This window comes from Myotis yumanensis, unplaced genomic scaffold (genome assembly GCF_028538775.1).
Source record: "Myotis yumanensis isolate MYYU_CA2020_CCGP unplaced genomic scaffold, mMyoYum1.0.hap1 SCAF_2, whole genome shotgun sequence".
NCBI classification, from domain to species: Eukaryota; Metazoa; Chordata; class Mammalia; order Chiroptera; family Vespertilionidae; genus Myotis; species Myotis yumanensis.
The window spans coordinates 149,400,853-149,421,431 of NW_027223753.1; the positions used below are offsets into that span (position 1 = coordinate 149,400,853).

General features: G+C 37.6%; 1 protein-coding gene across 3 annotated transcripts in view; it reads left to right on the plus strand.

Moving 5' to 3' along the window:
• The window catches only part of NECTIN3 (nectin cell adhesion molecule 3), a 137,517-nt gene that overhangs the window by 38,496 nt on the left and 78,442 nt on the right, over positions 1-20,579 (plus strand). For all 3 annotated transcript variants that reach the window (XM_070406157.1, XM_070406156.1, XM_070406158.1), the window contains exons 2-4: positions 10,935-11,276; positions 16,889-17,185; positions 19,453-19,570. In XM_070406157.1, coding sequence (XP_070262258.1) covers positions 10,935-11,276; positions 16,889-17,185; positions 19,453-19,570 — 757 coding nt within the window. The remainder of the gene's footprint in view (positions 1-10,934; positions 11,277-16,888; positions 17,186-19,452; positions 19,571-20,579) is intronic.

The window sequence follows — 20,579 nt, forward strand, 5'->3', positions numbered from 1 at the left end:
TTTTAAATTTAGGTTGGTGATCAGTTTTGAGTTAATTTTCGTGAAGGGTGTAAAGTCTGTGTCATATTTTTGCATGTGAATGTCCAATTATTCCAGTATCATTTGTTTATAGACTCTCTTTGCTCCATTATATTGCCTTTGCTCCTTCATCAAAGATCAGTTGACCACAGCTATATGAATCTGTTTCTGGGCTCTCTGTTTCATCAGTCTATTTGTCTTTTTAATCAATGCCATACTGTCTTGATTAGCTTTATAGTAAGTCTTGAAGTCAGTGGTGTCAGTTTGGTTGTGTGTTTTGTTTTGTTTTGTTTTGTTGGCAGTTTCTTTAGCTGTACAGAAGTTTTTCTTTTTATTTATTTATTTATTTTAATATATTTTTTATTGATTTCAGAGAGGAAGGGAGAGGGAGAGAGAGATAGAAACATCAATGATGAGTGAGTATCATTGATCGGCTGCCTCCTGCCCGCCCCTTACTGGGGATTGAGCCCACAACCAGGGCATGTGCCCTTGACCAGAATCGAACCCGGGACCCTTCTCAGTCCACAGGCTGACACTCTATCCACTGAGTTAAACCAGCTAGGGCTTATTTATTTTTTTAATCCTCACCCAAGGTTATGCTCATTGATTTTAGAGAGAGAGGAATGGGGGTGTGGGTGGGGAGAGAACGAAACCTGATGAAACAGAGAACATTGATTGGTTGCCTTACCTATGTGCCACAAATGGGGATCAAACATGCAACCCAGTATGTGCCCAGACTGGAAATCAACCATGTAATCTTTTGGTATACCTGACAACATTCCAACCAACTGAGCGACATGGGCCAGAGCAATGTGCAGAAGTTTGTTAGTTTGATACAGTCCCATTCATTTATTTTTACTTTTATTTTCCTTGCCTATGGGGTCAAATTCATCAAGTCTAAGACTGAGGTCCATAAGTTTTGTATCTATGGTTTCTTATATGTAATTTATTGTTTTAGGTCTTATATTTAGGTCTTTATCCATTTTGAGTTAATTTTTGCATAAGGGACAAACAGAATAAAAAGATTATACAAAAAAATTAATGCAACAAATACCTGGTTCTTTGAAAAGACTAATGAAACTGGCTAGACTCACTAAGGAAAAAAAAAGAGAAAAGACTCAAAGCAAATGTCAGTGTTTTTCATTTTAGCTACTCTAATGGATGTGTTATGGTATATTTTGTGATCCTATTTTGCATTTCCTTAATGATATTGAGCATCTTTCCATGTGCTGTTTGGTAATGTCTGTTCAGATCTTTTGCTTATTTTTTATTGGCTTGTTTTATTTTGTGGTGTTTTGAGAGTTTTTAAAATGTATTTTGGATTAAAGTTCTTTATCAGATATTCTTCCTTGATCAAAAATGTATTGCACAGATTTTTTTCCATATTAAGTGTAATGTTTCAAAAGTGTCATTTTGAAGTGCAGAAATATGGTGTGTGTTTTTTTTGTTAATCCTCACCCAAGGATATTTTCCTTATTTATTTATTTGTTTGTTTGTTTATTTATTTATTTTGAGAGAGAGAGAGAGAGAGAGAAAGAAAGAAAGAGAAAAAATAAATATGGAAGGGGTGGGGAAAGACAGAGAGAAACATTGATGCCACAGAGAGACAGCCACTGATTGCCTCCTGTACATGCCCCGACTGGGCCAGGAATGGAGTCTGCAACCAAGTTATGTGCCCTTGACCAGAATTGAACCTGTGACCCTTTGTCTGCAGACTGACACTCTAACCACTGACCCAAACCTGCTAGGGCAGAAACTTTTTATTTTAATGAAATTCACTGATTGTGCTTTTGATCATGTATCTGAGAAATATTTACCAACCCAAGATTAAAAAAACTTTATGTTTGTGTTTTCCATGTGAAATTTAGAAACAGTTTGTCAATTTTTATTAAATGTCCACTTGGATTTTGATTGGGATTTTCTTGAACCTCTTTTTATACATGTTGATTCTTCTATACTTCAAACAAAGAGTATCTTTATATTTATGTGAGTTTAAATTCTCAGCAAATTTTGTAGTTTTAATTGTACAGTTTTTCACAGCTCTTGTCAGATATATCCCTTTTTCATCTTTTTGTATGTGTGATACTATTCTAAACAGCAGTATTTTAGTATTTTTCTCCACTTTTTTATTCCTAATACATAAAAACAAAACTGATTTTTACATATTGATCTACATCCTACATAAGGACTACTACTGTCCTTGCTAAATACAGGCTGACAGATGTAGAGGGCAACACCTCATAGACTCAGGCAGTATGTGATTACCAGAGGGAAAGGGAGGTGGGGGGAGGTATAAGGAAGAAAAATGGTATGGATGGGGTCTTGACTTGGGGTGGTGAACACACAATACAGATTATGTATTAATAGAATTGTACACCTGAAACCTATAGAATTTTATCAACTATTGTCACCCTAATAAATTCAGTAAAAAACAAAGAAATAAACCATAAAGGATTACTGGGGGTGTGTAGCTATATAATCTATAATTCTGTCTCTAAACAGGAAACAAAACTTTTCTTCTTTGTAATGTGAATCCTACTATCTTGAGAGTATCATTTTAATATTGAAATTTCAGATTATATATTAGAGAGAGGCTTTATTCATGGAGACTTAGCACCAGGAGGAGTCAGGACAAGAGAGGAAAATAGTAGGCTTTTAGGTCAGCGGTTCTCAACCTGTGGGTCGTGACCCTTTTGGGAGTTGAACAACCCTTTCACAGGGGTAGCCTAAGACCATCGGAAAACACATATATAATTACATATTGTTTTTGTGATTAATCACTATGCTTTAATTATGTTCAATTTGTTACAATGAAAATACATCCTGCATATCAGATATTTACATGACGATTCATAACAGTAGCAAAATTACAGTTATGAAGTAGCAACGAAAATAATTTTATGGTTGGGGGGTCACCACAGCATGAGGAACTGTATTAAAGGGTCGCGGCATTAGGAAGGTTGAGAACCACTGTTTAGGTGAATCAGAATATTTGTTCAAGGAAGTTGATTAAGTGGCTCTGTAATATTAAGTTTATTTAAGTTGGTATTATAGAATTTCAAAAACTAGGAAACTGTTGAGGGGGTTAGATGTTTTGTGTATTATCATCAGCATGTTGTTTTTTTTTTACACTATTGTGGGACTAGTCCTCACATATAGTTTGTCAGTCCTGGTCTTCACTTCCAACCCAGCACTGAAAGTCCTTATGATACAACCTGTCTCACATATTGTAAATGGAGTTTCCTGAAGTACTATTAATCATTTCTCTGTATAAGTTTATTTAAACAATGATCCTTTTAAAAGATAAGCTAGAATGTCACTTTTCTGGTAAAAATTCTCTCCTGGTTTCCTACTGTATTCAGGATTAAAGCCAAGTCTTACCTGTGTGGCCTGGCCCCCTGCCTGCCATTTTTCATTTCCTTTCACTCAAGGGACACTGCACGGGACACTCAAGGGACACTCTCACTCTTTCACTTCTTTCAAGTCTCTGTTCCAATGTACTCTTCAAAATGTCTTCTTTTATCACTCATAGATAAAAAAAAAAAAGCTATGGTGCTACCTTAAAATAATTACCATTCCTCTTACCTTTATTTTCCTCTATAGTTATTACTATCTGATATTTTTTATTTTCTTGATTATCTGATTAGAATATAACTTCAGAAGGACATGGATATCTTTTCAGTACTATGCCCAGCTTCTAGAACAGGGTCGGGCAGAAGTACATACCTAATACATACTGATAAATGAATGCCCTCAGTTATTTCAACAATTTTTTGGTATGTGATCCAGGTTTTCACTTTAGAATATAAGATCTTCTGTGATCCCAGAGTTAATTCTTTCTAGTTATGACATGACAAGAAGTTAGATACTCTTCCACATTCTAATAGTATTTGATTTTGCACTGTATCAATAGTTTTCCATTTTATAATTTCATTTTGTTGATCTTGCTCTACTCTTCCATGCTTATTTCTGTTTTGAATGGGGATTTTATTGAAAATCCTTTTTTGCTGCATTTTCAAAGAAGTCAATGGGGGAAAAAAAAGGACATCTGAAATACTTTCAACAATAAAGATAAATTTAAAAAACCAACAGGATAGTATTAAAGATTTGTGATGACTTCTATTACTTTTTGGTTCATTGCTGGGAGTGGGAGAGGTAAGAAAGTGAATCAATGCCAATTTATTCACACTTCCATTTCAAATACTTTAATGTGATCTCTAATAGGAATCTCATATTTTTGTTTTTGTTTTTAAATAACCCATAGAAGTTATAGTATATGAGTCATTATATTTTCTTTTTCTGTCACAAGCTTATTTTTAACTACGTATATTTTCAGATGATTTGTATCCTCTGGGCATTCTAAATCCTGACTGAATTACTATTTCAGTTATTTTCAACCCTTTTTATCTAATAGCACTCATAAACTACTTACTTAAATTCCGCAGCACACCAAAAATATATTATTATATTTTTTGCCCATCTGACAAAAAAATAGGTGTAATTTTGATTCATTCACACTGGACGGCTATTGTTGTGTTTTGACTGTTGTCATTTCTTAAATTTGATAATCTAAGAGAAAAGAGGTTAGGTATTGTATGTTTTAAAATTTCTTGTGGCACACTGAAAATTGCTGGACTATTCAGATACACATGAAAACTCCAAATAGTTGTATTTCCATAGTTATAGTGTTTTCATGAGAACTACATGTAGTGGAAAAGCACTCCTTTCTCTTTTTCTCTGAAAGATAAGTTCAATTTAATTAATTAGTTAAGGATACAAAACTTAGCAAAAATCAAGTAGACTCACAGAGCAGAAATAGAGCATCATATCTTAACTATGTTTTTCCATGGCCCCTAGATTGTGCAGTAGCTAAGAACACCTTATGACAAGTTTAGGGTCTTGCGGATATGAAGGTTCAATCCTTTGCTGTTCCTTAGGCACTTTATATTCTAAGCTTACATCACCATTAATGAAGTACATGCTTCAAATAATTTAAGTCTTCAGTGATAAATATGTTTCTCCAGGACACAATGTGTATGGGGAAGTAGTGGGAGGGGGAGTAGGTTCAATGTTCAGGAGACCTTGAGTACTGAGGCATTATAATATTGACTTTGTGGTCCAAGAACCACAATGGAAAATCTGTTTCATGGTTTTAAGGTTCTATGGGGGAAAATCTTATTAAGAAGTGGTTTAGTGAGAGAACCAAATTATAAATACTTTGTAGGGTAATATTCTTGCTCAATGGTTTAAGAATGGAACCAAGAAAAAAATGTACATCAATATTTACTTTTGCAACTAACATAAAACTGCTCAGAATATTTTTGTAGGAAAAAATTAGCAAAAATCACTCATTACCTCCTAGATATTAAAACAAAAAATGAGAAAAACCTGATATTTACATTAATATTAGTAAAGTTGAACACATTAAAATAGCCATTTATAGTTTTTATTTGGTCAGTATCTACTCAAGCTCTTTTGTCATTAGGGCAGATTTGGTTCTTGGTGAGGACCCTCAACTTCTTACTTTGTTCTGATATGGTAGGGAGAGAGAGATAGAGAGAGAGAGAGATAGAGAGAGAAAGAGAGAGAGAGAGTGAGTGAGAGAGTTCTAGTCTCTCTTCCTGTTATAATGCCAGCGTGAGGGTCCCACCCTCATGACCTCATATAAATCTAATAATTACACAAAGCCCCACTTCTAGATACTGTGACTTCAGAGGTGAGGTTAGGGCTTCAACATAAACTTTAAAGGGGTGAAAACATTCAGTCCATAATACGTTCTTTATCCTATATCTTGTCTATTTCCACCTGAAGAGGGTAATTCTGTTTATTTTTAATATGAAAATTACTTACTGTAAATCATCTGATATCAAAGAACACAAAGTAAATAATGAAAGTTCTTTCTTTAATCTTCAGTAATCCCATTTCCTAGGAATAGCTAATATTATCTGCCAGAATATACAAAAAGTTGTCATCAGTATGTATACATGCATATGTAACTAATATTTTACATTTAGATCGTCAGTTAAGCTGTGTGTCTGTTTAGTGTAAAGCAGAGATGTCTCCAAGTATTTAGCTGTCTTTTTAGCATGTCGTGACTAATTCATTATCCCCCCCCCCCACTCATCTACACTAATAAAAGAGAAACATGGTAATTGGCGTACGACCGCTACCCTTCCCATTGGCTAATCAGCGTATCCTTATGCAAATTAACTGTCAGCCAAGATGGCGGCCGGCAGCCATGCACTGAAGCGAACAGGGAGGCTTGCTTCCTCCAGGAACTGCAGACTCCAACGTTCCTGCCTCACTTGCCGGCCTCTCAACTGCAACTCTAAGCAACTGTTACTATGTTGCAAATAAGAAGCTAAACAAAACCAGCTTTCAGTCAGCCCCGGACCGCAACATTGTATCCATGTTTTCAGCAGCGAGGCCTCAGAGCTAAAGCTGGCCCAGAATAAAAAAAAAAGAAAACAAGGAGCGGTTGGGAGCTTTTAGTCAACTGCCAGTGGGAAAACAGCCCTCAGCCCCTCACCTAGATTGGCCAGGCACCCCAGTGGGGACCCCCACCCTGATCCAGGACACCCTTCAGGGCAAACCAGCCAGCCCCCACCCATGCACCAGGCCTCTATCCTGTATAGTAAAGGGTAATATGCCTCCCGGCACCGGGATCAGCGGAGCAGCGAGGCTCCTGGCACCGGGATCAGCGTGACAGGGGGCAGCGCCCAAACCCCCTGATCAGCCCTGCTCTGTGCCTGATGGGGGGGAGCTCCCCAATCCCCCGATTGCCCTGTGGCTCTGTGTGTGACAGGGTGCAGCGCACCAACCTCCGCCCCCCCATGGGCCCTGCTCTGTGTGTGACAGGGTAGAGGCATAACCTCTCCATCGGCCCTGCCCCAAGTGTGACAGTGGCGGCGCCCCAACCCCCTGATTGGCCCTGCTCTGTGGGTGATAGAGGGTGGCGCCCCAACCCCCCTCCATGGGCATTGCTCTGTGTGTGACAGGGTAGAGCCATAACCTCCCCATTGGCCCTGCCCTGAGTGTGACAGGGTGCAGCGCCCCAACCCCCTGATCCGCCCTGCTCTGTGTGTGACAGGGGGCGGTGCCCCAACTCCCCTATCGGCCCTACTCTGTGCGTGACAGGGGAGAGCTCCTCAACCCCGTGATGGGCCCTGCTCTGTGCGTGACAGGGGGGAGCTCCCCAACCCCCTGATCGGCCCTGCTCTGTGAGTGACAGGGAGCAGCGCTCCAACCCCCTGATTGGCCCTGCTCTGTGAGTGACAGGGGGCAGCGCCCCAACCCCCTGATCGGCCCTGCTCTGTGCGTGACAGGGGGTGGCACCGCAACCTCCCCATCGACCCTGCCTTGAGTGTAACAGGGGGCGGTGCCCCAACCCCCCAATCAGTCTACCCTGAGCGTGACTGAGGGTGGCATTGCAACCTCCCGATCCGCCCTGCTCTGTGCATGACAGGGGGCGGTGCCCCAATTCCCCAATCGGCCCTGCTATGAGCCTGACCAGGGGCTGCACCTAGGGATTGGGCCTGCCCTCTGTCACCCGGGAGCAGGCCTAAGCCAGCAGGTCATTATCTCCCGAGGGGTCCCAGACTGTGAGAGGGCACAGGCCGGGATGGGGGACCCCCCCCCCCGAGTGCACAAATTTTTGTGCACTGGGCCTCTAGTCTATAATAATAAAAGTATAATATGCTAATTAGACTGGACAGCTGAATGACTTTCTGGACAACCTTCCGGACAAAGCCAGGGCTATAAGGGCTGAGGCAGCCTCTGCGGCTGTGAAGGTTGAGGCAGCCACCAAGACTGCGAGGGCCAAGCCCCTTGCATGAATTTCATGCATAGGGCCTCTATTACAACATAATTAACTGTATTATATACCATACTAGAGGCCCAGTGCATGAAATCAGCGAACAGGAGGGATCCCTAGGCCTGGCCAGCGATCAGGGCCAATCGGGACCAGGCCAGTCGGGGCCTGCCGGCTGGGGGGAGAGACAGGGCATGGGAGGTTGGGCGCAGGCCCCAATGGGGGAGCCAGCCTTCGGCCCCCCTGAGAAAGGGACTGCATCTTTTGCCACCCAACCCTGATTTCCTGTCCCAGCCCAGGGCACAAAGGCCCTGGCGGGGTCGGGAGAGGAGGCAACAGTTGTCAGGCCGGGCGTGGAGGGAACGGACACCAGACACCGATGCTGGAGCCCCGCCACCAAGCATTTCCCCGCCTCCCTTCATCCTCCTTCCCCCACCACCATACTGCCACTGATGCCTGCCGGCCAGGGGGGTGGAACTGAGGGAGGTTTGCTGGATGCGGGGAGGGACCACGGGAGGTTGGCTGCTGGCCCCGAGGAGGGAGTCAAACCTCCGCCCTCCTGGAAAAGGGACCGTGTCCTCCACCACCCATCCCCAGTTTCCCATCCCAGCCTGGGGCCTGCTGGCCAGGGGGAGGGACCACGGGAGGTTCACCGGCCAGGGGCAGGTTGGCTGTGGTAGTGCACTGACCACCAGGGGTCAGCTCCTGCTTTGAGCATCTGCCCTCTGCTGGTCAGTGTGCGTCATAGCGACTGGTCGTTCGGTTGTAAAGGTCACTTGGACTTACATGTATATAGATGCCATTATGTATGTTGGTCTGTGTATTTTCAATTGTTTTAAGACACTAAAAGTAAGATTTTTATTGTTTTTACTTTAATATTTTTCTCTCTCCAATTGGACCTTTGTTGCTTTTGAAATATTTCTTAGCTATTATGGTCCTTTGTCTAGTTTCAAGAATTTTTATCAGGCTTTTCACTTCAATTGCATAAAATTTGTGTGTTAATATGAGGAGATTTGCCCTTTATATAGTATTATGTGTTTTCATCCAGGAATATGACATAGCTTTCATTTATTCTAGTCAATCATTCAGTTTTATAGGTTCTTTACAGCTTTATTTATGGGTGTTTTAAATATTAATGCTTTGCAAATAGTAAGCTTTTTTCTGCAATAAATTTGTAAATGTAACCACCTATTATAACACGATGCTTTTATATTTTGCATGCTTTGTAAGCGACCATATTATTGGTCCTAATATCCTTTACTTGCCTTCTTACTTTTTTCAGGTAATGGGTTTTCAAATTATGTCTGTTCCTTTCTAATATTTTTTTTTTGTTTCTTTTATCTCCTTACATTGGACTTTTCAGTCTCAATTAAACAATGATAATAAACCATCTTGCCTTGATTCTTCTTTAATAGCTATATCCCCTTTCTATTTTATTGTGATACCATTTTCGAAGAATCAACTTTATTATTAAGAATCCTTTTCTCAATTGTTCAATTTAAAAAAAAAAATCAGATTATTAATGAATATTAAACTTTATTAAATGCCTTTTTAGCATCAAATGAAAAAATTGTGTGAGATTTCAGTGTGATGAGTAGCCTCAAATATTCTTACATTCTTAGAGTTTCTACTTGCTCTTTGAGTCTTTTTCTTTTATTTCATAGTATGTGAGTATTTTAATTAATATTCAAAAATTACTCTTTAATTGTCTTTATATTTTCTGGTTTAGTACTAGGCTTATGATATAGGTTGCTAAAATCCATTAGAATAATTATGTTTTATGTCTCAGATTAATTTTAAAAACTTAGAATTATCTACACTTGAAAGCATGTCAGAGCATGATGGTAAACTTTTTGGAGCATGATACCTTTTTGAGACAATGCTTTAAAAACCCTTTTTCTTCCATAGCTGATAAGAATTGTTAGTACATTTTTGTAATATCCTCAGTCATTTTTTTTGGATGGTAAAATTTGCCCTCTTTTATCTATCTATTATGCCCATCCTCATTTATTTTTCATGAATTCATTAATTTATGTATTTTTTTCTCTCTCAAAAAGGTTCATGGAAATAATTTGTAAAGTTTTTGTTGTCACTTAGAAATGTTTGAACATATTTCAGCAGATTTTTCTTCAGTGATACCCTTCTGCATTTCTGTATTCATTTAAAAATATTTAGACATAACTCTAAACTTTAAAGGTATTGTTTATACTTTCTATTTTGAATGCTTATATTGGTTTACTTCTTAGTTTGAGATTTTTTTTGGGGGGGGGGGGGGCGGGATTAGGGGTCAGAACGCATATGTGAGTTGTAAACTCTCCAAGGACTATGTTTTATATTTTAATATAGTTGTCAGTGATCAATGTCTTATTTGACTTTAGTATTCATGAATATCAGTCTTATTTCTCTTAAAATTATTTAGATTTGGTCCATTGCTTTTAGGAAGGAAATTAGTATTATAAGGAAGTTTGTTGTAATTTTATTTTAACTTTCGCTTGTGGCATTTTTTTTTCTTTATCTGTGAAATGGGAAAATTTATTTTACTTTTTTGTTTGTTTTCTAAATTAATGTTTTCTGTCAGTTGGTGTATCTTAAATTAAGTTTTTATAGAGATTTTGATAGGACCTTTAAAGGAAGATACTTTGGTATTATATGTGGTTTAACAGATCTACATGAATTAATTATATATTGCTGAGTAACAAATTACTCTAAAACTTAGTAGCTTTAGAAGAACATAGACTTGTTATCTCTTAGTTTCTTTGGGCCAGGAATCAAGTCATGGCTTAGCTAGGTTCTTTGCTTCAGAGTCTTATGAGAATGCAGTCATGGTGTCAGCTCAGGGCTGGGATCTCAACTGAAGACTTGACTGGGGCAGGATCTGCTTCCAAGCTTACTCTTGGCCCAATCTAGTGTTTTTTCCACTGCAACACATATCGTTGGGTATTTACTTTATTTAAAAGTCACTCTTTGGGTCTTACATCCAACCCCAAGAACGTGTGTGTGAGTATGTGTACCCATAGGAGGGGAAGAAAGGAGGGAGAGTAAAAAAAGGGGAGGATGATTTTAGCACAATATATTTTTAAGAACTATATTTTTTTTCCCCCTATAGGTGCCTTAGCTGGACCAATTATTGTGGAGCCACATGTCACAGCAGTATGGGGAAAGAATGTTTCATTGAAGTGTTTAATTGAAGTGAATGAAACTATAACCCAAATTTCATGGGAAAAGGTACATGGCAAAGGTTCACAGACTGTTGCAGTTCATCATCCTCAATATGGATTCTCTGTTCAAGGAGAGTATCAGGGAAGAGTCTTGTTTAAAAACTATTCACTTAACGATGCAACAATTACTCTACATAACATAGGATTTTCTGATTCTGGAAAATACATATGCAAAGCTGTTACATTCCCACTTGGAAATGCTCAGTCCTCTACAACCGTAACTGTATTAGGTAGGTATGCTTGAGTTATGTGTTTTGGTGGTAGTTGTGAGGATTATACTAAAAATATTTTAAAGAATTCAAAATTATTGAAATTATATATAAATTTAGGTTTAAAGTAAGTTTTTCAAGTTCTGTATTAAACTCCTTTGATTCTAAGTTCTTAAGTTAAACAAACTCTTTTCTCTACCTACCTACCTATCTATGTAATTGATGTAGGTCTTAGCTATTTTACCTTTTTCATGAGATTATCTTTTATTTATACCAAGTGCTGAGTTTTTTTTGACATACTTCCAAAAAGTATTTTTATTGATTTTAGAGAGGAAGAGAGAGAGAGAGAGAGAGAGAAATATCAATTATGAGAGAGACTCATTGATCAACTGTTGTCTGCATGTCCCCACTAGGGATCTAGGCCGCAACCAGGGCATCAAACCATGACCTCCTAGTTCAAAGGTCAACACTCAACCACTGAGCCACACTGGCTGGGTATGCCATACTTTTTAAAACATATGTTTTTATTGCCCTAGCTGGTTTGGCTCATGGACTGAAGGGTCCAAGTTTGATTCCAGTCAAGGTCACATGCCAGGTTGCAGGGTTGCAGGCTCGATCCCCAGTAGGGGGTGTGCAGGAGGCAGCTGATCAATGATTCTATCTCATCATTGATGTTTATAGCTCTCTCTCCCTCTCCCTTCCTCTCTGAAATCAATCAATCAATATATATATATACACACACACATATATATGTACATATATACACACATGTATATACATGCATATATATGTGTATATGTGTATATATGTGTATATATATGCATATATATGTATATGTATGCATATTTGTGTATATATGTTTTTATTGATTTTAGAGAGGAAGGAAGACACAGAGGAAGAGAAATAAACATCAATGTGAGAGAGAAACATTGATCAGTTGCCTCCTGTAAGCACTCCACCTGAGGACCAAATCTGTAACTGAATCATATAGACGATCTTTTGGTGCATGGGATGAGGCTCAACCAATTGAGCCACACCACTCAGGGCTCTTTGTCATACTTATTTTCTGTCAAGTTTTCACCTTGTAATTAAATTAAAACCTTTAAATAGCTTTTCCATTTTTTAAAAGGACTTTCTTCTTGGAGCCATTGACACCTCAGGTTTGTATTTCAAATGAAATTTTATTTCTGCTATCATGGATTTGTATAGCTATTTGAATCCTGGGCTATTGTTCCTAATGAAAGATCTTTTCTGTCTGATAACTGTTAAAGTTTATTGTGTAATTTAGAATGAGCTAATGTATTAGCATTAAGATAGCCACTTGCAGTGAAAGATAAACCAATTTGAAAATGCTGGTGAGTACATTTGAATAATAGAGTAAAGATTAAGGAGTTACAGTACCTTAGACATTTCCACCCAAAGTGGGACTCCTTTAGTGGGGCAGTCTCTGCTTCAGATCTGCCTATTTACCTGTCAAGGATTTTGTCAGGTCTGCTGATAGCTCCCCCTACTCCATACTTTTTCTTTACTTTTCTCCCAGATGTTAATCCCCAATAAGCCTTTAGTACTCCTCACTTGGTCTCAGTGTCTGCTTTTAGAGAAACAAATAAGTACATAGCCCCTAACATTTAACCCTTTGAGTGCCAACCAATATCCTACGAACTATGCTAAAATTGCCAAGGCATTTTTGCTGATTTTACAGCAGTTTAGAAAAAAATTATGAATCGCAAGTAAATGAAGTTACATATTCAGAAACTTAAGGAAACCTTTACTAAATTTGTTTTCATCTTTGATATATATTGTTTGCTGATTGTATTATTTTTACAATCTTTTGCCATTGTATCTAGAGCGTGACTATATTGTAGCAGTCACCATACTGTTCATTATATTTTTCCCCCACTGTAAACATGTGGTGGGCTACAACTTTGCACTTAAATACTAGTAGCAAAAAAATTTGAACAAAACATATAATAGTGACACTGCAGGAGGAGCGTGATAGCGGTCCTGGCACTTTTGGCGAAAGACAGGAGGAGCGCGATCACGCTCCCGGCACTCTAGGGGTTAATGCAGTAATTTTAGGGTCTCTTGAATGCAGGAAAACAATTTGGTCCAAATTTGTTATATACATACTAGAGGCCTGGTGCACGAGATTCATGCATGGGTGGGGGGAGGGAAGGTCGCTCAGCCTGGCCTGCACCTTCTCCAATCTGGGATCCCTCTAGCAATCCAGAACCACTGGCTCCTAAGCTCTCGCCTGCCTGCCCAATGTCCCTAACTGCTTTCCTGCCTCCCTAATGCCCCTAACTGCTCCCTGGCCAGCCAGATGCCCTAACTGCTCTCCCCTCCTGGCCTGCTCCCCCTAACTGCCTAACTGCTCTCTTCTGCCAGCCTGATCCTCCTAACTGCTCTCCCCTCCTGGCCTGATCCCCCTAACTGCCTATCTGCTCTCTCCTCCTGGCCTGATCCTCCTAACTGCCTAACTGCTCTTCTTTCCTGGCCTGATTCCCCTAACTGCCTATCTGCTTTCTCTTCCTCTCATGCCTTCAGACCCCAGGTAGGAGTGCTGAGAGTTCTCTGCCGAGGCCCCGCTCCCGTCCTGACGCCCCCCTCCAGGCCAGGCGGTACAGTGGGCCTGCGCGTGCCTCCGCCGGTTGGGGGGGGGGGGGCTCCTTCCAGCAGCAGCCTCATGTCTCAGTGGCGCAAGTCCCTGCCCACCAGCTCCTGTGCACACGCAGCCTGTTGAATAGTCATGACTGGGACACCATTAGGACCAATTAGCATATTGCCTCTCTATATATAGATTTTTATATTGAGAGATAGTATGCAAAAATATAAATAAAATAAAAATTTTGAGAAACTTATATGTTTATAAGACACTATCCTAACAAGTTGTGAGAAAATATAACTTACATTTATGAAAATTGCTATTTTTGAGAAATATTTTGATTGGAAGGCAAGGCATAAATATCTGAAAGATCAAGTACAGGCCATATTAAGTTCAGTGTCAAGAACATAATAGATAGTTTGTATATGGAAGAGAGAGCTGGAGGGAATAATTTATTTTTGCTTTAAACTTTAGGAATTTCTTCTAAATTAATGCAGTACTCAGTGCTTTAAAACTCAAGACTGTTTACAGTATAAGACTAATCATAATTTTACCCATGCTTACTTCTTCAACTTCACCTATTTCATTCCTTTCTGTTTCTCTCACAGAACTCAAATTTTATAATCCTAGTAAACTATTTGTAGTTCTTTTAACACCTGTCCACGTTTTTATGTGTTTGTCATTCTGCCTGGATTGCCTTGTTTTTCCTTCTATCTCTCTCTTCCTACGTTCTTCTATTTAACCATTGTCCATCAAAACACATTCTTTTGGAAGCCATTCTTGAAAGATCTACTCCCTCCACAATTTGATGATTTTTATTCTTTTGCCATTGTATCTAGAGCGTGACTATATTGTAGCAGTCACCATACTGTTCATTATATTTTTCCCCCACTGTAAACATGTGGTGGGCTACAACTTTGCACTTAAAAATCTAACATGATATCCCTCAAGCGTGTAACAGTCCCTAGTTAATAGCAGTCTCATACGTAAATGTTATTTAAGAAGGATATAGGAATGGACTGGTGAACTTGTCAGTTTAGAAATGTTTTGTATAAAAAATAGTTGCCAGTTCTTGAATGGTGGGTAGGTTTGGGGTAGGCAAAAAGGAAAGACGTATAGGGAGTGAACTAACAGAGGCAGGTAGAAAACAATACACACTAGGGCAGAATTTCTTCAAAGTCAGCATTGTTGAAATTTGGGCCTGGAATTTGTTGGGCTGTGCTATCCTGTCATTGTAGACTGGTTAGCAGCCTTAATGGCTTTTCCCACTAGATGCTAGTAGCAGTTCCTCAGCTTTGCTAACTTAGAATATCACCAGACATTGCCAAGTGTCCTTTGGGGAGAGGGGAGAGCAGGAGAACACTCACTGTTGAGAACCCCCATTAGTGGAAACATTGAATAATTTCTTGATTGTTCAAAGAATTAAAGGCTAGAAAGGTAGAGTAGAACCACATTAAAGTAACTTGAATGTTAGGATGGGGAATTTGATCTGTATATTACTAGAAATTTGAACTTAGTGTACAATGTTGTGCCGCTTCTCACCTCCCTTCTATTCTCAGGCTCTTGCTGTTTTAAAGTGTGGTTCATGAACTATGCAGCATTGATAGCACTTTGGAGCTTGTTAAAATACAGAATTTCAGTTACCTATCAAACTTATTGAGTGATAAATCTACATTTTATCAGGATCCCTAAATGTTTTGGGTGCACAGTCAAGTTTGAGAAACACTGCTTTGACCACCTTCTCACCTTGCTTAGAGGCATGACTTAGACCTGATTTAGGTAGTAATGTGATAAAAGTTGTGATTCAGGATCATCAGTCTGGTGTTTTTGATTAATTAAAATGAAGAGGTCCTGAAATTATAATGCTGCAGCCATGAGGTTGTGAGGGCTTGAAATTCATTTACTAATTTCTGCCACTTGACTGAAGAAGGGAGCTATTATAAAGGAATAACTAGCAGATCTTTGTAACTGGCTGAATATAAGAAATAAGGGAGGTTTGAAAATAATAGGTCTTGAACCTTGGGGATTGAGTAAATTATGTTACCATTAATTTAAATGGGAATTTCTTTGAGAAACAGGTGTTAGTGATTGGTAGCAAGATGATAAATAGTTCAACATTTGTTTTTTTGAGTTTGAAAATATATAGGCAAAAAATACCAGGCAGATGGTTAGAAAATGTAGAGTCAAGCCTTATATCAAAGTTGGAGAAAATTAGGGATTATCTGGGTAAGTAGTGTTTATCAGATAAAAGATTTTAAGGGAGATACAGAAAATGATTGAAGGCCTTTGATAGAAAGTGTCTAACATTGCCGAAACCGGTTTGGCTCAGTGGATAGAGCGTCGGCCTGCGGACTGAGGGGTCCCAGGTTCGATTCCGGTCGGGGGCATGTGCCTGGGTTGCGGGCACATCCCCAGTAGGAGATGTGCAGGAGGCAGCTGATCGATGTTTCTCTCTCATCAATGTTTCTGACTCTCTATCTCTCTCCTTTCCTCTCTGTAAAAAATCAATAATATATATTTAAAAAAAAAAAGAAAGTGTCTAACATTAAGGTTACTTATACGGGGAAAAAATAGGTGGCATGCACATTCCATTGAATAAGTATTAGTGATATTCTGTTTTAACAGTGTCAGTTCTATACTTATATTTTACTTTTAAATATGCTTTATATATTTTTGCTGCACAAATGAATCATTAAGTAGTAGAACTACTTTTTTTCCTTTCAGAGTAATAATACCTTTAATTCCATAGTGGAAATTATGGTCCATTTCACAGTAATTTTTGTACATGCTCATTTTGAGAAGGACTCATCTGTCACTAGGAGAGCCATCTTTGTAATGTTTCTATAAAATCTTGGCTCTTATTTGCCCTGGCTCGTGATCATCTTTTGTTCCAAGACTTACCGTAAAAGTGTGTGTCTATACGTTATATGCAGTTACTCCTAAATTTATGAAATATGTCTAGATGTGGCTTGGAAGGATATAAATATATTCTTAATTAACATGTAATTTTTTTTTTTAATTTGAACAGTTGAACCCACTGTGAGCTTGATAAAAGGGCCAGATTCTTTAATTGATGGAGGAAACGAAACAGTAGCAGCCATTTGTATTGCAGCAACTGGAAAACCAGCTGCACATATTAACTGGGAAGGTGATCTTGGTGAAATGGAATCCACTACAACTTCCTTTCCAAATGAAACAGCTACAATCGTCAGCCAATACAAGCTGTTTCCAACCAGATTTGCTCGAGGAAGGCGAATTACTTGTGTTGTAAAACATCCAGCCTTGGAAAAGGACATCCGATATTCTTTCATATTAGATATACAATGTAAGTGTATGGTAACATTTGCTTTTTAAACATGTGATGCATTTTGTTTTCATTTTCTTCCTTTAAAATTATTCTGTATCAAACTGTGTTTAATTTTAATATTTAATATTCAGAAATTCTTATAGCTTTTCCTTACTGACATATTTCCCCCTCAATTTAAAAATATTTTTGTGGAAATTTCATTTAATCAGAACAGTTTTTATCAGTTTGTAAAGATGGACAATGATATTAAAGATATTCTCTAACTTAGAATTATTTAGCTTTATCCTTTTTTAAACCTTAAAAATAAGGTGGACTTAAGCAAATTGTGGAAATTTATACTTCAAAATGTACAGTACTTAGAGACAAACTACTTCGCCAGTCCAATTATTTTAGCTGTTATTCAGTTTTAATGATGCCACCCAGAATGTTTTCTATTTTCTCAGCAAAAATCTTTTACTTCCTAAATGCATTTAAATTATTTTGAAAAATCTATATTCTTTCAGTATTCGAACCTAATTTTATTGATTGTGTAAGATTCTCATATAGGTAAAACGATATTTTGACACATCATTGGGATAATAATCATTATAAATAAGTTTAAAGTTGGCCTAGCTTGTATTTTTTTGTTATGGGATACTCTGTTGTGTTTATGTTTGTATGTGTGTGTATACTTTTCCCTTTATATTTTTGCAAAGCATTTTAAAAGTTGAGCAAGAGAAAAACTGATGGTGCATATCAATAAGGGCAAAGAAAGTGAAAATTAAGCATATTAGAAATAAATTCTTTTAGGTTCTACTGTCATTTCCATCATTGTACAGATCACAAATGTAGATAGGTTTATGAAGTTCTAATTTTTGTGGGGGTTTTTATATAATGCATGGAATTTAAAATTAGTTAGACTTGGTGTAATGGTTTCTAAAGCTAATTCTAAAGATTTTTAAAAAACATTTTTAGGATTCAACTTGAGAAGATACCTATGTGAATGTTATTACCATTGTATTCTTCAATATGTGTACCTTGTTGTCTCCTTACTTCTGAGGAGAATCCAGTTAAAGTTTCCCCCCTTTCTTACCTTACTTTCAGGCTCTTTTTCCTTTTTCTTGTAAAATGCAGATGTTAATTGTAAGCACTATTGATATTTTCTTAGATATATTTTCTTTTCCTGTATCTAATCATTACTGAAATTTTCTTCCATTTGTATTATGTATATATTTTTTGTTTGCTTGAATGCAATCCTAAATATATAAATACAGTTTTTCTAGTATAAGATATTGTAATTATTATTTAGATTTATTACCATGCTCCTAAAATGTTGTTAGAGTGCTTATGGCTTTTTCCTCTTAATAGGGACCATAAAACATGTGAACAAAGTTTAAGAAGATATAATCTTATATCTAAAATTCATCTCTCAAAATCTGGAGGTATTCTTTGGGGATACGTTAATATATCTCCCCTCCTTTTAAACTAAAACTCGCAGCTATCTATCTATACTATTCTTTCAGCAACATTTTTAGTACCAATTTTAAGTTTCAAAAATGTTTGTTAATTCTTCGAATGTATAAGAGGCAGGCATTTCTTTTTTAGAATTCTAAAGTAATTGTACCTTAGTGAAAGTTTAATTTTTTACTACCTTTTTATAAACCTTGCTTGATAGTAGGTCAAGCTTTTCTGGCATAGTTATAGACTAATATAGTCTCTCTCTAACCTCCCATCTGACCATGTACTATTCATATAATTTACTATGTCGTTCACAGAAACATGGAGGGTCCCTGTACCTTATATTAGTTCCTTACAGAAGTCTTTCATGACATCCCCAACCTCATCCCCGATCTAAATTAAGCCCTTCCTCTTGTCTTCTCTGTTAGCATCCTATTCTTTTCCATAATAGATTTTAGGTAAATAGGTTTAAATGCCATGTCTCATTGTCAAATTAAGAACTGAAATGTATTTTCATATATACCTATATTTTTCATAATAGGGTTCTTTAAATTTTGCTTTTGGTGATTATAGATTTGTGGATATTCTTACATTCCGTGTTTATAATAACAAGAACTGTAAGTGCTTGTAGTTGCTTAATGTTTGGGTACTCATTGTTCATTTACTTACTCATTTGGTCAACTAATATTTATTGAGTACTGTCTTCCACATTGGTTATGTACATTGAGAGAAGAAAAATTTATTTCTGTTCTTCTAAAGTTTAATTTACTATGTTTATGCTTTACCATTGTATGTTGTATTTATCATTAACAAAAAATAATCTGTTCTGTCATGAATTTATTTTATAGATGCTCCTGAAGTTTCAGTAACTGGCTATGATGGAAATTGGTTTGTAGGAAGAAAAGGTGTTAATCTCAAGTGTAATGCTGATGCAAATCCACCACCTTTCAAATCTGTATGGAGCAGGTAATAATGTTAGATACTTGTAAATTTATTTATTTAAAAGTGAAAAGAATTTTTAAGTGCTTAAAGTTGTCTTTTATCAGTATAATACATGATTATATTAATAGGTGAAAATTAAATTTCTAAGTGTTCTATTGCACCTCCCCCCACCTTCCTACCAACCACAATTCTGTTCCTCAGAGGCTACTTTAGCAGTTCCTTCTGATAGTTACTATTATAGGTCTTAAACTGCTCCTTCTTCATTTAGTCATTTTTAATGCTACCTACTCACTTCTTATTATGACAGATGAAAATTTAATTTTAGATCTACCCCTTCACACATGTATATACCCATATACATACATATTCCTACCTTTTGTAATCCCAATGAGATTGTTACTTTTTTAAAAATATATTTTTATTGACTTTAGAGAGAAAGGGAGAGGGAGAGATAGAAACATCAATGATGAGAGAGAATCATTGATTGGCTGCCTCCTGCACGCCCCCTACTGGGGATCGAGCCCACAACCCAGGCATATGCCCTTGACCAGAGTCGAAACCAGTCCCTTTCAGTCTACAGGCTGACGCTCTAGCTACTGAGCCAAACTGGCTAGGGCGAGATTAAGTTACTTTTAGTTAAATTTTGTAATTGTTGTTTGCCTCTCAGTGACAGGTAAATATTATTTACTGAGAGCTAAGTAGTGTATTGGAATTCTGTTTTCTTTTGTATAAGCTATTTTCCCCAAGGCTAGTAATTGGCTTGTTTTTACTTGTGTAGCTTACTATGTATATCCATAATTCTCTTTAATTATGAAATTTTAACTATTACAATAAGGTTTTTATTCATATTTCTCAATATATAGGGGCTCCTTCAATCTAGAGCAGTGATGGCGAACCTATGACACACGTGTCAGAGGTGACACGCGAACTCATTTTTTTGGTTGATTTTTCTTTGTTAAATGGCATTTAAATATATAAAATAAATATCAAAAATATAAATCTTTGTTTTACTATGGTTGCAAATATCAAAAAA